This window comes from Chelonia mydas, chromosome 14 (genome assembly GCF_015237465.2).
Source record: "Chelonia mydas isolate rCheMyd1 chromosome 14, rCheMyd1.pri.v2, whole genome shotgun sequence".
In the NCBI taxonomy this organism is placed as follows: Eukaryota; Metazoa; Chordata; order Testudines; family Cheloniidae; genus Chelonia; species Chelonia mydas.
Genome location: NC_051254.2, coordinates 43351094 through 43369876, shown reverse-complemented (window position 1 = coordinate 43369876; position 18783 = coordinate 43351094). Strand labels below are relative to the sequence as shown.

Below are 18783 nucleotides of genomic sequence, written 5' to 3'. Positions count from 1 at the left end.
CCCTGGGCCACCCCAACCGCCCTACCCACAATGCCCTGGGCCGCCCCCACCACCCTACCCACAATGCCCTGGGCTGTCGCGGACACCCTACCCACAATGCCCTGGGCCACCCCAACCGCCCTACCCACAGTGCCCTGGGCCACCCCAACCGCCCTACCCACAATGCCCTGGGCCGCCCCCACCACCCTGCCCACAATGCCCTGGGCTGCCCCCACCGCCCTACCCACAGTGCCCTGGGCCACCCCAACCGCCCTACCCACAATGCCCTGGGCCGCCCCCACCACCCTACCCACAATGCCCTGGGCTGTCGCGGACACCCTACCCACAATGCCCTGGGCTGCCCCCACCGCCTTACCCACAATGCCCTGGGCTGTCGCAGCCACCCTACCCACAATGCCCTGGGCCGTCACGGCCACCCTTCCCACAGTGCCCTGGGCCGTCGCGGCCACCCTACCCAGAGTGCCCTGGGCCGCCCCAACCCCCCTCTACCCACAATGGCCTGGGCTGCCCTGGCCACCCTACCCACAATGACTTGGGTTGCCCCCACCACCCTACCCACAATGCCCTGGGCTGTCATGGCCACCCTACCCACAGTGCCCTCGGCCGCCCCCACCGCCCTACCCACAATGCCCTGGGCCGTCGCGGCCACCCTTCCCACAATGCCCTGGGCTGCCCTGGCCACCCTACCCACAATGACCTGGGCTGCCCTGGCCACCCTACCCACAATGCCCTGGGCCACCCAAACTGCCCTACCCACAATGCCCTGGGCCACCCCGGCTGCCCTACCCACAGTGCCCTGGGCCGTTGTGGCCACCCTACCCACAGTGTCCTGGGCCGCCCTGGCCGCCCTACCCACAATGCCCTGGGCCATCGCGGCCACCCTACCCACAAGCTCTCTCTGTGCCCTACTCCCCAACCCACAATCCCCCTCTGTGCCCCACCCCTTACTCACGATCCCCCTCTGTGTCCTGCCCCCCAACCCACAATCCCCCTCTGTGCCTGCTCCCCACGTCCCTGGGCATCCATCCCTGAGGCGGGGTGGGGGGCGCCCTGTCCTTGCCCTCCCCCCATGTGGGGCAGCGCTGGGCACCGAGCTGAAGGGCCTTTGTGCTGCCTAATCCTCTCCTGACCCATGGCCAAGGCGGGGGGGGAGCTCCCCCCAGATCTATATGGCAGCTGGTGCCCCCTTGCCCGGGACGTCCCGTTCCAGGGCACAGAGACCCCCTGTTAGGAGCCGCCCATCCCACAGCCGGGCAGGCCAAGATCAGCCTTGGCACCGCGCCCCCTCCGGCTCCGGTTCCCCCATAGAATCGGCCCCATTCATCCCGGCCGGGGGGCGCGGTGCCGGGGGGGGCAGGGATCTGAGCCGCGCTTGTTCCCCAAGGTGTTTGCTTTCCACCCCCGCCCAGGACGGGACAGAGATCAAAGGCCCTGGCTGGATGGAGAGGGGAGGCCCTGGGTGCGGACCGGCACACAGGGCCTTTTCCCTCTGTGGGGCAGGGGGAGGGGGCAGCTGTCTTGGGGGGCAGGGGCCTGGGACACAGGGCCTGTCCCCTCTAGGGGGCGCCAGCCCCGATCTGGCCCCAGGGCAGGGGACTGGCTGGTTCAGGGGGGCAAGGAATGGGAGACGGGGCCTGGCCCCTCCAGGGGGCGCCAGCCACAGGGTGGGGGTCTGGCTGGCTGGGGGCAGGGAAGGGGGTTCGGGGCACTCACCCCTGTCCCCCCGCAGAGATCCCGGCCGTGACGCTGCGTGTGGGGCGCCGGGACGAGGGCTCCTTCCGCCTGCAATGGACTCGCCCCAAGATCCACGTGGATGGATATGAAATTCACCTCGTTCCCACGGTAATGGGGTCCCAGGGGGGGTGTCAATCATCCCCTCACCCCACTGCAGGGGGGCTGGTCCCGGATCTGGGCCCTGGAGGGCAGGGGATGGGGTCTGGATGGGGTGGGGGAGCATGGGTGGGGGGGTGCAGACAGAGGCTGGGGGGACCCCCATCCCCTGACCCATCTGACCCCCAGCAGCGCCGTGACTCTGTGGTTTGGGGGCCTGGGATGGGGGAGGTGCCTGAGAGGGCGGGGGGGGCTGCGTCCCCCAGCCCCTGACCCCCCCTTCTCCCCCCCCCAGGGTGACCCCGAGGGCGCCGAGTCCCTGCAGCTGCCCGGCTCGGCCACGTCCTTTGAGCGCTCGGGGCTGGGCCCAGGCCGGGAGTTCAGCGTCACCGTCCGAGCCCAGCGGGCCCAGCGCCTCGGGCCCCCCGCCACCCAGAGCGTCCGCACCCGTAAGTGGCGGGAGGGACGCCGCTGGGGGGCTGTTGGAGGGAGCTCCGGGGGGCTGTGATGGGAGCCCTTTGGGATGGGGCCCTTTGGGATGGGGGCCGGGGGGGGAGGGGGCAGTATGGAGGGGGATTCTCCGGACTGGGGGCGCCGTGGGGGGAGGGGATGCTGGGGGGAAGTTTAGGAGGCAGGGGGGTTCTCTGGGGAGGGGGCTCCCCTTCCCCACTCTCACCCCTCTCCCCCTCCAGGGATCGACGCGCCCCGCGACCTGCGCCCCACGGGGGCCACGGCCACCTCGCTGAGCCTGCGCTGGGAGCCCCCGGCCGCCCGGCCCGACGGATACACCCTGCACTACGGCCCGGCGGGGCGGGACGGCACCGAGCCCCCCACCCGCCTGGCCCTGCCCCCCGACCGCACCGCCCTCACCCTGACCGGCCTCCGCAGCACCACCCAGTACACCCTCACCCTGACCGCCCACCGCGGCCCGGAGCAGAGCCCTCCCGCCAGCATCAACGCCAGCACCGGTGGGTCCCACGGGCCCGGGAGCGGGGCAGGGGAGGGGGGAGGGAGAAGGGAAAGACGGAAATGAGAGAGGAGGACGCGTGAAGGGGGGAAAGCAGCAAGGACTGGAGTGTGGGCGCGGCGCGGAGAGACGAGCGCGTCCGTCCGTCTGTCCATCCGTCCATCCATCCATCCATCCACCTGTTCGTCCATCCATCCATCCACCTGTCCATCCGTCCCTCCATCCATCCCTCCAATCGTCTGCCCAGTTGGTCGTCCATCGTCTGTCCGCCCTTGTGTCTATAAGGGAGTCAGACGTTTCTCCTTCTCTTCTCCCCACTCCTCCGCTCAGGGTTTTTCTTTCCCTCTCTCCCACAGCGAGTGATTTCTTCGTTCTGCCCAGAGCGGGGCTGCCCGGGAGCCCGGTCGGGGCCAGCGCCTGCCCCTCCCGCCCCCCACTCACCACCCGTCTCCCCCTCCATTTAGGATCCGCAGGTCACGGAGCCAAGCGGCCATGGGGGGGGTCGGACTAACCCCGTTCTCTTCCCTTCTCTTTTCTTCGCAGCTAGCTCACAGGCACCGGACGGGGAGCACGGGGCATTTCCCCTCCAGCAGGTGCCGTCTCCCCCAAGGGCAGGGACTGGCTGGCTCAGGGGGGTGAGGAATGGGGCACGGGGCCTTTCCCCTCTAGGGGGCACCGGCTCTGATCCACCCCAGGGCGGGGGACTGGCTGGCTCGGGGGGCAGGGAATGGGATCCCCTAATTGCACCAATATTTGCTCCTGGCAGCGCCGATGCCCACCCTGCCCCCGCCTGGCCGGCCGCACCCAGAGCCCACTCACCCCCCAGTGCCCCGTCTCCGGCCGCCTGGCCCCGCGGGGAAGCCGGGCCCCCGGCCCGCCCCAGCCAACGCCTCCTCGGTCCCCAGCCCGCTCTTCTTCCGGACCATGACGCAGAACCTCACGGCCAAGCTGTCCCGGTACAACGGGACCCTGCTTCAGCGCCTGGAGAGCTACCTCCGGGCCACACGCTACCCGCTCCGCGGCAACCAAACCATCGGCACCGCGGCCAGGGCCATCTACCACTACCTGGTGCAGAGGAAGTCCCTGGAGGAACAGGAGATGGTCTACGTGGGGCTGGGCCAGCATTCGAAGGAGCTCGGGGCCATGGCACCCCCGCAAGGGCACCCCATGGAGCAGCCCACGGGGCCCCCCGGCCGCTTCCAGATCGCCGGGGAGGGGGGCAGCATCTTCTCGGCGGGCTCCCCCGGCTCGGAGGCGGGGCCCAGGGGCCACGCCACGCCGGCGGTGGTGGCCCGCTCCCCCGGCACCATCGTGGTCTCGCTGGAGGGCATGCGCGGCCACGCGGAGCGCGTGGTGGTCCGTCACTGGAGGGCGGGCGACGGCGGAGGAGCGGGGGAGCTGGCGGTTCCCGGCGACGCCGCGGCGGTTCGCCTCCAGGGCCTGGCGCCCGGCACCACCTACCGGGTGGAGATCCACGGCCTGGTCCAGGGGCGGCTCTCCAAGTCCTATTCCTTTGTCACCTCCACAGGTAGTGGGGGGGGGTCCGACGCGGGGGGTCACCTGCTCTGGCTCAGCAACCCCACCGGCCACGGCGCCCGCCACGCGCCCGCCTGGGCTGTTCACCGATGCCACCCGCTGGTGCTAAGCCCCTGGGTTCTGCCCTCCTCTCTCCCGCAGGCTGCTGGCTTCTGCCCACGGGCCTGGCATGGCCATCGGACGGGGCGACTCCACCCTCCCCTCCCTCCGGCCCCTTCCCGCCCTCTCTCTCCTCCGGCATTAACCCCACCCTTTCTCCTGCAGCTGGTTTGGCTTCCACCCGCTCCCGGCCTCACGCCACGGACTCAACGGGGAATGGGGCAGGGGGCCTGTGCCCTCTAGGGGGCGCCGGCTCCCATCTGCCCCCAGGGCGAGGACTGGCTGGCTCAGGGGGGCGGGGAATGGGGCACGGGGTCTGTCCCCTCTAGGGGGTGTAGGCTCCCATCCGGCCCCAGGGCGAGGACTGCATGGCTCAGGGGGGTGGGGAATGGGGCTCGGGGTCTTTTCCCTCTGGGGGACACCCGCTCCCATCTGCCCCCAGGGCAGGGACTGGCTGGCTCAGGGGGGCGGGGAATGGGGCACGGGGCCTGTGCCCTCTAGGGGGCGCCGGCTCCCATCTGCCCCCAGGGCGAGGACTGGCTGGCTCAGGGGGGCGGGGAATGGGGCATGGGGTCTGTCCCTTCTAGGGGGCGCTGGCTCCCATCTGCCCCCAGGGCGAGGACTGGCTGGCTCAGGGGGGCGGGGAATGGGGCACGGGGTCTTTCCCCTCTGGGGGGCGCCCTTTCACCCTTTCATTCCCCCCCCCCAGCTCCAGAGGCATCCGGCACCGAGCAGCCCCCAGAGACCTCCATGCCCAGCCTCTCCCGCCCTGGGCCACCCCCAGGGGACCTGGCCGTGACAGACGTCTCCCCCGACCGGTTCCGCGTCACCTGGACGGCCACGACTGGCCCCTTCCAGCACTTCCTGCTGCGGTACCGGGAGCCCGGCTCCGTGGTGCCCCCCGGGCAGACCCAGGTGCCTGGGGGGAAGAGGAGTGTGATCGTCACCCAGCTGAGCCCCGGCACAGAGTACGAGGTGGAGCTGCGGGGGGTGGCACCTGACGGGACCATCTCAGAGCCCATCACCACCAGTGTGCGGACAGGTAACACCCCCGCCCCTTACTCTAGCCAGCCCTCCTCTGCGGGATCCTTCACCTCGTCCTTACAGCGAGTCTTTGCAGGGCTACGTGCATGCCTTGGAGAACCCAGGAGTCCTGGCTCCTAGGTCCCCCTCCCCACCCTGCTCTACCCACTAGCCCCCGGTCCCCTCTCAGGGCCGGGGAATGAACCCAGGAGTCCTGGCTCCCAGCCCCCCCTGCTCTAACCATCAGACTCCCCTCCCCTCCCAGAGAGCCCAGGCATCCTGACCGCGGTACGCTCGCTCTCTCTCTCGCAGCACGCCTTGGCGGGGGCCCCGGGCCAAACGAGCTGGGGGTCCTGGGGGTCAGGAACGTGACCAGCGATGGGTTTGGGCTGCAGTGGAGGGCGCGGAAGGGCCTGTTCCAGTCCTTCCTGCTGCGCTACGAAGATGCGGCCGGGCGCATGGGGCCCCGGGAGGCCGAGGTGCCGGGGGACCAGCGGGCGACCCGCGTCGGGGGGCTGCAGCCTGGCGCTGAGTACAACGTGACGCTGTATGGGGTGCACCGCGGCCAGCTCTCACCCCCGCTCCGAGCCAGAGTCCGGACAGGTACCGCCAGCCCCCGCACGGCTCACGCCTCAGCTCCCTGCCAGCTGCCCCTTGCTCTGTGCCCTGCCCAGCTCGGTACTTGCCCACCAGCCTGCTCTCCTTCCACAGTGTTCGGGGGCAGTGCCCAGGAGTCCTGGCTCCCGGCCCCCCTGCGCTAACCCACTAGCCCCCACTCCCCTCCCAGAGCCAGGCAGAGAACCCAGGAGTCCTGGCTCCCGGCCCCCCTGCCCTAACCCACCAGCCCCCACTCCTCTCCCTGAGCTGGGAGAGAACCCAGGAGTCCTGGCTCCCGACCCCCCTGCCCTAACCCACTAGCCCCCACTCCCCTCCCAGAGCCAGGCAGAGAACCCAGGAGTCCTGGCTCCCGGCCCCCCTGCCCTAACCCACCAGCTCCCACTCCTCTCCCTGAGCCGGGCAGAGAACCCAGGAGTCCTGGCTCCCAGCCCCCCTGCTCTAACCCACCAGCTCCCACTCCCCTCCCAGAGCTGGGAGAGAACCCAGGAGTCCTGGCTCCCAGCCCCCCTGCTCTAATCCACCAGCCCCTAACTCCCCTTCAACGAGGCAGGGAGGGAGCAAGGAGCGGCCCCCGTAGGAAAACAGAAAGAAGGTGGCAGAGAAAGGGAGGTGTGTGCCGATGGACGGAGGGTGAAGGGAAGAAAGGGACAAAGGAAAGAAACAGAAGAAGGGAAACGAGTGAAGGGCGGGGGGGGTGTGTGACTGCGGGCGACGGTGACAGTAGGAAGCGCGACAGACTAAAGAGAAATGTGCTGGAGGAAAGGGGAGACCCGGCTGCCAGCGTGGAGGAGAGGAAGAAGGAGACAGCGACAAGGGAGAGTGGCCGGGAACGGCAGGAGCCTGAGGGAGGGACGGGCCGTGACCGGAAGCAAGGCGCGGTGGAGAGTGTGGCAGGGAGAAAGGAAAAGGGACGAATCGCTCACGGCAGCGATGCGGGGAGAGAACCAAAGCGATGGCATGGGAAAGATGGCAAACAGACGCGGGGCAGACACACGCAGCGATCCCACCCCACTTCTCCACTCCCCTTCCCCCACCCCACACCCTTGTCCCCACCCTGACCCAGAACTGATGGGACCATCCCTCCTGCCCTCTCCCTGCCAGCACCATCAGAACCCGCCCCCCAGCCCAGCCTGGGGGAGCTCTCGGCCTCCGGCGTCACCCACGACTCCGCGCTGCTCTCCTGGACCGTCCAGGCCGGGGAATTCGAGTCCTTCCTCCTCCAGTACAAGGACGCGGAGGGAAAACCCCAGGCGCTGCCTGTGGACGGGGGATCCCGCACGGTCACCGTCGCCAACCTGGCCCCCTCCCGCCGATACAAGTTCAACCTCTACGGCATCTCCGGCCGCAAGCGCCTCGGCCCCGTCTCCACCGACGCCGTCACAGGTCAGTGGCTGGACCCGGGGCGCCGGCCCCTTCCCCTCATGCCCCTTTTGCTTTGCAGTGTGGTGGGGACACTGACCACTGGACCTTCCCAAGAAGATGCTTCCAAGGAAATGAGAGAGGAAGATGAGCAAAGGAGGGAAAGCAGCAAGGATTGGAGTGTGGAAGCAGCGTGGAGGGACGAGAGCATCCGTCCATCCATCCATCCATCCACCTGTCCACTCATCCGTCCATCCCCAAGTCCATCTGTCCGTCCAGTGGTCCGTCCGTCCATAACTAGACTGCTGGCCATTCAATGGATAGAGAGAAGAGAGTAGATAGGGATGGGTGGATGGATGGATAGACAGACAGACAGACAGCTGTCTGCATGGGACAGGTTAAGCAAATAGAATGATGTGTATGGGAACAGATGGATGAACAGATAGTTAGATGGATGAGTGTCTACGTGGGTGGATGGATTGATGGAGGGGATGGCCATCGATGGATAGATAGTGGAATGGGGATGGGTGAATTTGGGGAGGGGTAGCTCAGTGGTTTGAGCATTGGCCTGCTAAACCCAGGGTTGTGAGTTCAATCCTTAAGGGGGCCATTTAGGGATCTGGGACAAAAATGGGAGATTGGTCCTGCTTTGAGCAGGGGGTTGGACTAGATGACCTCCTGAGGTCCCTTCTAACCCTGATATTCTATGATTCTATGACTGATGGAAGGGTGGATACATATGGATGGGGTAGATGAGGGGGGTGGAACGACAGAAGGGTACATATGTATGGATGTGGATGGATAGATGGATGGAAGGGTGGGTACATATGTATTGGAGGGGATGGATGGACGCACAGAAGGAAGGGTGGGTAGATATGTATGGGGGTGGATGGATAGATGGATGGACGGAAGGGTGGGTAGATGTGTATGGGGGAGGATGGATGGATGGACGGAAGGGTGGGTAGATGTGTATGGGGGTGGATGGATGGATGGACGGATGGATGGACGGTTGGGTAGCTGTGTATGGGGGTGGATGGATGGATGGACGGATGGATGGACGGTTGGGTAGCTGTGTATGGGGGTGGATGGATGGATGGACGGATGGATGGGTAGCTGTGTACGGGGATGGATGGATGGATGGACGGAAGGGTGGGTAGATGTGTATGGGGGTGGATGGATGGATGGACGGAAGGGTGGGTAGATGTGTATGGGGGTGGATGGATGGATGGACGGAAGGGTGGGTAGATGTGTTTCGAGGAGAGGTTGGGTATGGATGGGTGTCAATGGGAATCTTTCCATTGATGTTGGTGGCTTTGGTTCACCCCCTTCTCTTTCTCCCTGGTTTGTTCTTCCTTCCCCCTCTCTCCTCCCGTCTCAGCCCAACTCTCACCGTGGTTTGTGCCGGTTGATCTGGGCCGACCCCTCCATGGAGGCGGGGTGGCTGCAGGGAACCTGGGGATGTGGGATCCTCTTTGCAGAGATGCCCTGTCCATCTGTCTGTCCCCAGCTCTCCTTCCCAGCAGCAGGATCCAGCTGTGTCCTGGGGCTGGTCTCGAGGGCTCCCTGCACCCTCATCCCACTAATCTTCTCTGCTGATCCCCTTTGGCTAGGAACAGCCCGGCCCCACAAAGACCTGGTGAGTCGCCCTCCTCCCCAGCAATGCCCTTACCCTCCTCTTTGTTCCAGCCGCGGTGCCACGGGAGGAGGAACCCGCCCCCCAGCCCAGCCTGGGGGAGCTCTCGGCCTCCAGTGTCACCCACGACTCCGCCCTGCTCTCCTGGACCGTCCAGTCCGGGGACTTCAACTCCTTCCTCCTCCAGTACAAGGACGCGGAGGGCAACCCCCAGGCGCTGCCCATGGATGGGGGATCTCGCACCGTCACCGTCGCCAACCTGGCCCCTTCCCGCCGATACAAGTTCAACCTCTACGGCATCTCCGGCCGCAAGCGCCTCGGCCCCGTCTCCACCGACACCGTCACAGGTAAGCAGCTGCTCTGGGGGAGCGGCTCCGTCCCCTTCGGCCCCCTTTGGTTTCCAGTGTGACGTGGACGCCGAACACTGCGCCAGGACGTTCCCAAGAAGATGCTTCCAAGCCTCCTGCCTCCACTACCAGATTACCGGCCATTCAGTGGATAGAGAGGAGAGTGGATAGGCACGGGGGTGGATGGATGGATGGATGGATATACAGACAGACAGCTGGATGGGTGTGCATGGGACAGGCTGAGTGACTGGAATGATGTGTATGGGAACAGATGGATGAACAGATAAGTACATGGATGGGTATCTACAGGGGTGGATGGAAGGATGGAGGGAATGGTCATCGATGGGTAGAGAGAGGAATGGATTTGTATGGGGATGGATGGATGGACGGGCAGGTGGGCAGATATGTATGGGGATGGATGGATGGACAGACAGACGGAAGTCTGGGTAGAGATGAATGGGTGTAGATGGATGGATGGATGGGTGTGTATACATGGGGGTGAATGGGTGGAAGGACAGACAGAAGGGTGGGTAGATATGTATGGGGATGGATAGATACAGAGGCAGACGGAAGGGTGGGTAAATATGTATGGTGCTGGATGGGGGTTTTGGGGGAAGCACAGGTAGACATGTATGGGGGAGGATGGATGGATGGACGGAAGGGTGGAGAGATGTGTATGGGGGAGGATGGATGGATGGACAGAAGGGTGGGTACATATGTATGGGGGTGGCTGGGGGTTTGGGGGGATGCACGGGTAGATGTGTATGTGTATCCCTTCCGCCAGGTGGTTCCAGCAGCCACAAGGGCTGGGTTGGGTGTGGTGATGCATGCATGGACGGGTGGATGGATGGGTGCTTACAGGGATGGATGGAGGAGTGGTTGGGGATGGATGGGTGTCAATGGGGATCTTTCCATTGATGTTGGTGGCTTTGGTTCACCCCCTTCTCTTTCTCCCTGGTTTGTTCTTCCTTCCCCCTCTCTCCTCCCTTCTCAGCCCAACTCTCACCGTGGTTTGTGCCTGTTGATCTGGGCCGACCCCTCCATGGAGGCGGGGTGGCTGCAGGGAACCTGGGGATGTGGGATCCTCTATGCAGAGATGCCCCGTCCATCTGTCTGTCCCCAGCTCTCCTTCCCAGCAGCAGGATCCAGCTGTGTCCTGGGGCTGGTCTCGAGGGCTCCCTGCACCCTCATCCCACTAATCTTCTCTGCTGATCCCCTTTGGCTAGGAATAGCCCGGCCCCACAAAGACCTGGTGAGTCGCCCTCCTCCCCAGCAATGCCCTTACCCTCCTTTTTGTTCCAGCCGCGGTGCCACGGGAGGAGGAACCCGCCCCCCAGCCCAGCCTGGGGGAGCTCTTGGCCTCCGACATCACCCACGACTCCGCCCTGCTCTCCTGGACCGTCCAGTCCGGGGACTTCGATTCCTTCCTCCTCCAGTACAAGGATGCGGAGGGCAACCCCGAGGCGCTGCCCGTGGACGGGGGATCCCGCACCGTCACCGTCGCCAACCTGGCCCCCTCCCGCCGATACAAGTTCAACCTCTACGGCATCTCCGGCCGCAAGCGCCTCGGCCCCGTCTCCACCGACGCCGTCACAGGTCAGCAGCTGCTCTGGGGGAGCGGCTCCGTCCCCTTCGGCCCTCTTTGGTTTCCAGTGTGACGTGGACCCCAAACACTGGGCCAGGAAGTTCCCAAGAAGATGCTTCGAAGCCTCCTGCCTCCACTACTAGATTACCGGCTATTCAATGGATAGAGAGGAGAGTGGATAGGCACGGGGGTGGATGGAATGATGGATGGATATACAGACAGACAGCTGGATGGGTGTGGATGGGACAGGTTGAGTGACTGGAATGATGCGTATGGGAACAGATGGATGAACAGATAAGTACATGGATGGGTATCTACAGGATTGGATGGAGGGATGGAGGGGATGGTCATCGATGGGTAGATAGAGGAATGGATATGTATGGAGGCGGGATGGATGGATGGACGGGCAGGTGGGCAGATATGTATGGGGATGGATGAATGGATGGACAGAAAGCTGGGTAGATATGTAGCGGGGTGGATTCACGTATGGACTGACAGAAGAGTGGGTAGATATGTATGGGGGTGGATGGATGGACAGACAGATGGAAGGGTACATAGATATGTATGGGGGTGGATGGAGGGATGGATGGATGTAAGGGTGGGTATATGTGTATGGGGGTGGATAGATGCACAGACAGATGGAAGGGTGGGTTGATATGTATGGGGATGGATGGATGGATAGACGGAAGGGTGGGTAGATATGTATGGGAGTGGATGGATGGATGGAGGGACGGACAGACAGAAGGGTGGGCACATATGTATGGGGGTGGATGGGCGTTTTGGGGGAAGCACGGGTAGATATGTATGGGGTGGATGGATGGACAGACGGAAGGGTGGGTAGATATGGGGGTGGATAGATGCACAGGGAGATGAAAGCATAGGTAGATATGTATGGGGGTGGGTAGATGGATGGATGGGTGGATGGATGGACGGATGGATGGATGGACGGACAGACGGAAGGGTGGGTAGATATGGGGGTGGATAGATGCACAGGGAGATGGAAGGGTTGGTAGATATGTATGGGAGTGGATGGATGGATGGAGGGACGGACAGACGGAAGGGTAGGTACATATGTATGGGGCTGGATGGGGGTTTTGAGGGAAGCACGGGTAGACATGTATGGGGGAGGATGGATGGATGGACAGAAGGGTGGGTACATATGTATGGGGGTGGATGGGGGTTTAGAGGGAAGCACGGGTAGACATGTATGGGGGAGGATGGATGGATGGACGGAAGTGTGGGTACATATGTATGGGGGTGGATGGGGGTTTGGGGGGATGCACGGGTAGATGTGTATGTGTATCCCTTCCGCCAGGTAGTTCCAGCAGCCACAAGGGCTGGGTTGGGTGTGGTGATGCATGCATGGACGGGTGGATGGATGGGTGCGTACAGGGATGGATGGAGGAGTGGTTGGGGATGGATGGGTGTCAATGGGGATCTTTCCATTGATGGTGGTGGCTTTGGTTCACCCCCTTCTCTTTCTCTCTCATTTGTTCTTCTTTCCCCCTCTCTCCTCCCATCTGAGCTCAGCTCTCACCGTGGTTTGTGCCGGTTGATCTGGGCCGACCCCTCCATGGAGGCGGGATGGCTTCAGGGAACCCGGGGATGTGGGATCCTTTTTGCAGAGATGCCCCGTCCATCTGTCTGTCCCCAGCTCTCCTTCCCACCAGCAGGATCCAGCTGTGTCCTGGGGCTGGTCTCTAGGGCTCCCTGCACCCTCATCCCACTAATCTTCTCTGCTGATCCCCTTTGCTAGGAACAGCCCGGCCCCCCAAGGACCTGGTGAGCCGCCCTCTTCCCCAACCATGCCCTTACCCTCCTCTTTGTTCCAGCCGCGGCGCCGCGGGAGGAGGAACCCGCCTCCGAGCCGAGCCTGGGGGAGCTCTCGGCCTCCGACGTCACCCACGACTCCATCCTGCTCTCCTGGACCGTCCAGGCCGGGGACTTCGACTCCTTCCTCCTCCAGTACAAGGACGCAGAGGGCAAACCCCAGGCGCTGCCCGTGGACGGGGGATCTCGCACGGTCACCGTCGCCAACCTGGCCCCCTCCCGCCGATACAAGTTCAAACTCTACGGCATCTCCGGCCGCAAGCGCCTCGGCCCCATCTCCACCGACGCCGTCACAGGTCAGTGGCTGCTCCGGGGGCGAGGCTCCGTCCCCTTCGGCCCCCTTTGCTTTCCAGTGTGACGTGGATGCTGAACACTGGGCCAGGATGTTCCCAAGAAGATGCTTTGAAGCCTCCTGGATAGAGAGGAGAGTGGATAGGCACGGGGGTGGATGGATGGATGGATGGATGGATATACAGACAGACAGCTGGATGGGTGTGCATGGGACAGGTTGAGTGTTTGGAATGATGTGTATGGAAACAGATGGATGAACAGATAGGTACATGGATGGGTGTCTACAGGGGTTGGATGGATGGGATGGTCATCGATGGGTAGATAGAGGAATGGATTTGTATGGATGGACGGGCAGGTGGGCAGATATGTATGGGGGTGGATGGAGGGATGGATAGAAGGCTGGTGTCACGGAGTCCCCGGGCGATGCTCGGGAACTGCTCCCTACGAAGCCGGGCAGGACTCTGGGGAAGTCTCCTCTCGGGGAGCAGCCTGTCTTCAGGACACACAGCTCCCCCGGCTCCACCTTCCTGGCTCTGACCCCAGAGCCTCCAGCCTCCTCTGCCCCTCCGTGCGCTTCCCCCAGCGAGTCCGCCCAGGCAGGGTCCTGGGGAAGCCAGAGGGTCCTGCCCCCCACTCCACAGTCAGACGGGACTCTCAGCCAGCCAGGAAAACAGAAGGTTTATTAGACAACAGGAACATGGTCTAACACAGAGCTTGTAGGTGCAGAGAACAGGACCCCTCAGCCGGGTCCATTTTGGGGGGCAGTGAGCCAGACAACCCCGTCTGCCCTTCACTCCTCGTCCCCAGCCAGCCCCAAACTGAAACTCCCTCCAGCCCCTCCTCCTCTGGGCTTTGTCCCTTTCCCGGGCCAGGAGGTCACCGGATCCCTTTGTTCTCCAACCCTTTAGCTCTCACCTTGCAGGGGGGAAGGGCCCAGGCCATCAGTTGCCAGGAAACAGGGTGTCGGCCATTCTCTGTGTCCAGACCCCTGCACACACCTGCCCTCTAGGGCTCTGCAATGATCATACACCCTTACCCCACCCCCTAGATACTTAAGAACTGCGTAGGGGAAACTGAGGCACCCCCACAATATTCAGAGGAAACATTAAGAACAGTCCCGCTTCGTCACAGCTGGGTAGAGATGTATGGGGGTGGATGGATGGATGGACAGATGGAAAGGTGGGTAGATATGTATGGGATGGATGGGTGCGTACAGGAACAGAGGGAGGAGTGGTTGGGGATGGATGGGTGTCAGCAGGGATCTTTCCATTGATGTTGGTGACTTTGGTTCACCCACTTCTCTTTCTCTCTTATTTGTTCTTCCTTCCCCTTCTCTCCTCCCGTCTGAGCTCAACTCTCACTGAGGTTTGTGCTGATCGCTCTGGGCCAACCCGTCCATGGAGGGGGGCTGGCTGCGGGGAACCCGGAAAAGTGGGATCCTTTTTCCACACATGCCCCATCCATCTTTCTGTCCCCAGCTCTCCTTTCCAGGAACAGGAACCAGCTGTGTCCTGGGGACGGTCCTTGGGGCTCCCTGCACCTTGTCCCTGCTAATCCTCTGTACAGATCCCCTCTGGCTAGGAATTACCGAGCCCCTCATGGCCCTAGTGAGCCATTTCCCATCCCATCCGCGCCCTTCACCCCCCTCTCTCTGTTCCAGCCGCGGTGCCGCGGGAGGAGGAACCCACCCCCCAGCCCAGCCTGGGGGAGCTCTCGGCCTCCGACGTCACCCACGACTCCGCCCTGCTCTCCTGGACCGTGGAGGAGGGGACCTTCGACTCCTTCCTCCTCCAGTACAAGGACGCGGAGGGCAAACCCCAGGCGCTGCCCGTGGACGGGGGATCCCGCACGGTCACCGTCGCCAACCTGGCCCCCTCCCGCCGATACAAGTTCAACCTCTACGGCATCTCCGGCCGCAAGCGCCTCGGCCCCGCCTCCACCGACACCGTCACAGGTCAGCGGCTGGACCCGGGGCGTGGCTCCTTCCCTCCTGCCCCCTTTGCTTTGCAGTGTCAGGGACGCCGACCACTGGGCCAGGCCTCCAAGCCCCCGGCCTCCACAAGCTGGGTTCTGGTCATTCAGTGCCATTTTGTTGCCCAATCACTTAGTTTTGTGAGATCTCTTTGAAGTTCTTCACAGTCTGCTTTGGTCTTAACTATCTTGAGCAGGTTAGTATCGTCTGCAAACTTTGCCACCTCACTGTTTACCCCTTTTCCAGATCATTTATGAATAAATTGAATAGGTTTGGTCCTAGGACTGACCCTTGGGGAGCACCACTAGTTACCCCTCTCCATTCTGAAAATTGACCCTTTATTCCTACCCTTTGTTCTGTGTCTTTTAAGCAGTTCTCAAGCCATGAAAGGATCTTCAGCAATAGGGACAGGGTGTGTATGTTGACAGATGTATGGATGGACGGACACATGGTATGGGGCTGGATGGATGAGGAGATGGAGGGATGGATGGTTGGGTGTGTATGCAGATGATGGAGGAGTGGTTGGGGATGATTTTGTGTCAGTGGGGATCTTTCCATTGATGGTGACTTTGGTTCACCCCATTCTCTTTCTCTCTCATTTGTTCTTCCTTCCCCCTCTCTCCTCTTTTGTCTCAGCTCAGCTCTCACCGTGGTTTGTGCTGTTTGCTCTCGCCCAACCCCTCCACGGAGGCGGGGTGGCCGCCGGGAACCTGGGAATGTGGGATCATCTTTGCAGACATGCCCCATCCCTCTGTCTGTCTCCAAATCTCCTTCCCAGCAGCAGGATCTGGCTGTGTCCTGGGGCTGGTCTGTGGTTTCCCTGCACCTTCCCCCCCACTAATCCTCTCTGCAGATCCCATTAGGCTAGGAATAACCCGGCCCCATAAGGACCTGGAGAGCTGACCCTACCCCAGCTGCACCCTTCACCCCCTCTCCCTGTTCCAGCCGCAGCGCCGCGAGAGGAGGAACCCGCCCCCCAGCCCAGCCTGGGGGAGCTCTCGGCCTCCGACGTCACCCATGACTCCGCCCTGCTCTCCTGGACCGTCCAGGCCGGGGACTTCGACTCCTTCCTCCTCCAGTACAAGGACGCGGAGGGCAACCCCCAGGTGCTGCCCGTGGACGGGGGATCCCGCACGGTCACTGTCGCCAAGCTGGCCCCCTCCCGCCGATACAAGTTCAACCTCTACGGCATCTCCGGCCGCAAGCGCCTCGGCCCCATCTCCACCGACACCGTCACAGGTCAGCGGCTGGACCCAGGGGTGCCAGCTCCATCCCCTCCCACCCCCTTTGCTTTCCAGTGTCAGAGACGCCGTCCACTGGGCCAAGCCCTTCTCAGAAAGACACTTCCAATCCTCCAACCTCCACAAACAGATTGTCGGCCATTCAATGGGTAGAGAGAGGAGTGTGGATGGGGATGGATGCGTGGATGGATGGAGGGATAGACAGACAGCTGGATGGATGTGTACAGGGCAGATTGAGTGAATGGATAAGAACATAAGAATGGCCCTACTGGGTCAGACCAAGGTCCATCTAGCCCAGTATCCTGTCCTCTGACAGTGACCAATGCCGGGTGCCCCGGAGGGAATGGACGAAACAGGGAATCACCAAGTGATCCATCCCCTGTCGCTCATTTCAGCTTCTGGTAAACAGTGGCTAGGGACACCATCCCTGCCCATCCTGGCTAATAGCCATTGATGGACCTAGCCTCCATGAATTGATAGATGTGTATGGGGCGGATGGATGAATTAAGGTAGATGGATGGCTGTCTATGATGGTGGATAGAGATGGATGGATGGACAGATGGAGGGGATGGTAACGGATGGATAGATAGAAGAATGGATATATATGGGGATGGACAGATGGTTGGGTGGGTGGGTGGATGTGTAGGGGGATGGATGGATGGATGGGTGGACCGGCAGGTGAGCGGATGCATAGGGGAATGGATGGACAGACAGACTGGTGCGTGTGTGTATGGCAAGTGATGGATAGACGGATGGACAGAAGGCTGGGTGGATGTGTTTGGTGATGGATGAATGGACGTACAGACGGTAGAGTGGTTGGATGGATGTTTTGGGGGATTCATGGGTACCTGTATTTTTGTAACTCTGTGGCTAGGTTGCATTATCAACTACAAAGACAGGGTCGGTAAGGTGATAGATGCATGGATGGATGAATGTATGGTATAGTGATGGACCGATGGATGGATGGATGTGTATGGGGATGGAGGAATGGATGGAGGAGTGTCTGGGGCTGCATGGGTGTCATCCATTGACACTGGTGGTTTTGGTTCACCTCCTTTTCTTTCTGTCTCGTTTCTGTTTCCTTCCCTCTGTCTGAACTCAGCTCTCACGGAGGTTTGTGCCGGTCGCTCTCTGTTGAACCCTCCCACGGAGGTGGGGTGGCCGCGGGGAACCTGGGAATGTGGGATCCTCTTTGCAGACATGCCCCGTTCCTCTGTCTGTCCCCAGCTCTCCTTCCCAGCAGCCGGATCCGGCTGTGTCCTGGGACAAGTCCTTGGGGCTCCCTGCACCCTCCCCCCACTAATCCTCCCTGCACATTCCCTCTTGCTAGAAATAACCCGGCCCCCCAAGGTCCCAGTGAGCCATCCCCCACCCTGGCTTTCCCCTTCACCCCCCTCTCTCTGTTCCAGCCACGGCGCCGCGGGAGGAGGAACCCGCCCCCCAGCCCAGCCTGGGGGAGCTCTCGGCCTCCGACGTCACCCACGACTCCGCCCTGCTCTCCTGGACCGTCCAGGCCGGGGACTTCGACTCCTTCCTCCTCCAGTACAAGGACGCGGAGGGCAAACCCCAGGCACTGCCCGTGGATGGGGGATCCCGCACAGTCACCGTAACGAACCTGGCCCCCTCCCGCCGATACAAGTTCAACCTCTACGGCATCTCCGGCCGCAAGCGCCTCGGCCCCGTCTCCACCGACACCGTCACAGGTGAGCAGGGTGACACTGACGCCAACCACGGGGCCAAGACATTCACAAGAAGGTGCTTCCAGGTTTCCAGCATCCAGAAATAGAGTGCCGGCCATTCAATGTGTAGAGAGAGGAGTGTGGATGGGGATGGATGGATGGACGTCTATGGGGCGGGTTGAGTGAATGGACAGATGCGTATGGGGATGGATGAATGAATACAAAGGTAGATGAATGGCTGTCTACAGGGGTGGATAGATAGATGGATGGGTGGGTGTGCGGATATGAATGGGGATGGCTGTCTGGAGGGTGGATGGAAGTGCATGCGGATGGATGGATGGACAGACTTACAAATAGAAAGGGGGGCAGATGTATACACGGGTGGATGGACAGAAGTGTGAGTGGATATGTGTGTGGATGGATGGATGGATGGATGGATGGATGGATGGCCGTACAGACGGTAGGGTGGGTCAATGTGTGTGGGCATTGATGGGTGTTTTAGGGGATTCAGTGGTAGATGTGTCTGTGTAACTCTGTGGCTAGGTCGTATTGTCATGAAGAAAGGCTAGGTGGGTAAGGTGAATGATGCATGGATGGATAGACCTACGGTGTAGTGATGGATGGATGGGTGTGTATGGGGATGGAGGGATGGATGGAGGAGTGTCCGGGGGTGGATGGATGTCAATGGGGATCTTTCCATTGACTCTGGTGACTTTGGTTCACCCCCTTCTCTTTCTCTGTTGTTTGTTCTTCCTTCCCCCTCTCTCCTCCTG

General features: G+C 62.3%; 1 protein-coding gene across 1 annotated transcript; it reads left to right on the top strand.

Annotated features, from left to right (window-relative positions):
- Positions 1 to 5903: 5903 nt before the first annotated feature.
- On the top strand, positions 5904 to 18028 carry LOC114018425 (vegetative cell wall protein gp1). The gene is made up of 8 exons (XM_043527889.1): positions 5904 to 6058; positions 7175 to 7456; positions 9119 to 9412; positions 10715 to 11008; positions 12830 to 13123; positions 14779 to 15072; positions 16036 to 16329; positions 17741 to 18028. The coding sequence occupies exons 1-8, from the start codon at positions 6005 to 6007 to the stop codon at positions 17939 to 17941; spliced, it is 2007 nt and encodes a 668-aa protein (XP_043383824.1). The 5' UTR covers positions 5904 to 6004; the 3' UTR covers positions 17942 to 18028.
- The last annotated feature ends 755 nt before the right edge of the window (positions 18029 to 18783 follow it).

What these genes read in the sequence shown, in the direction of transcription:
- LOC114018425 (XM_043527889.1), top strand. Translation starts at nt 6,005, where the DNA reads ATGGGGTGCACCGCGGCCAGCTCTCACCCCCGCTCCGAGCCAGAGTCC. An exon ending in CCGAGCCAGAGTCCGGACAG is followed by an intron (nt 6,059 to 7,174) that starts GTACCGCCAGCC and finishes TCTCCCTGCCAG; the next exon opens with CACCATCAGAACCCGCCCCC. An exon ending in CTCCACCGACACCGTCACAG is followed by an intron (nt 16,330 to 17,740) that starts GTCAGCGGCTGG and finishes TCTCTGTTCCAG; the next exon opens with CCACGGCGCCGCGGGAGGAG.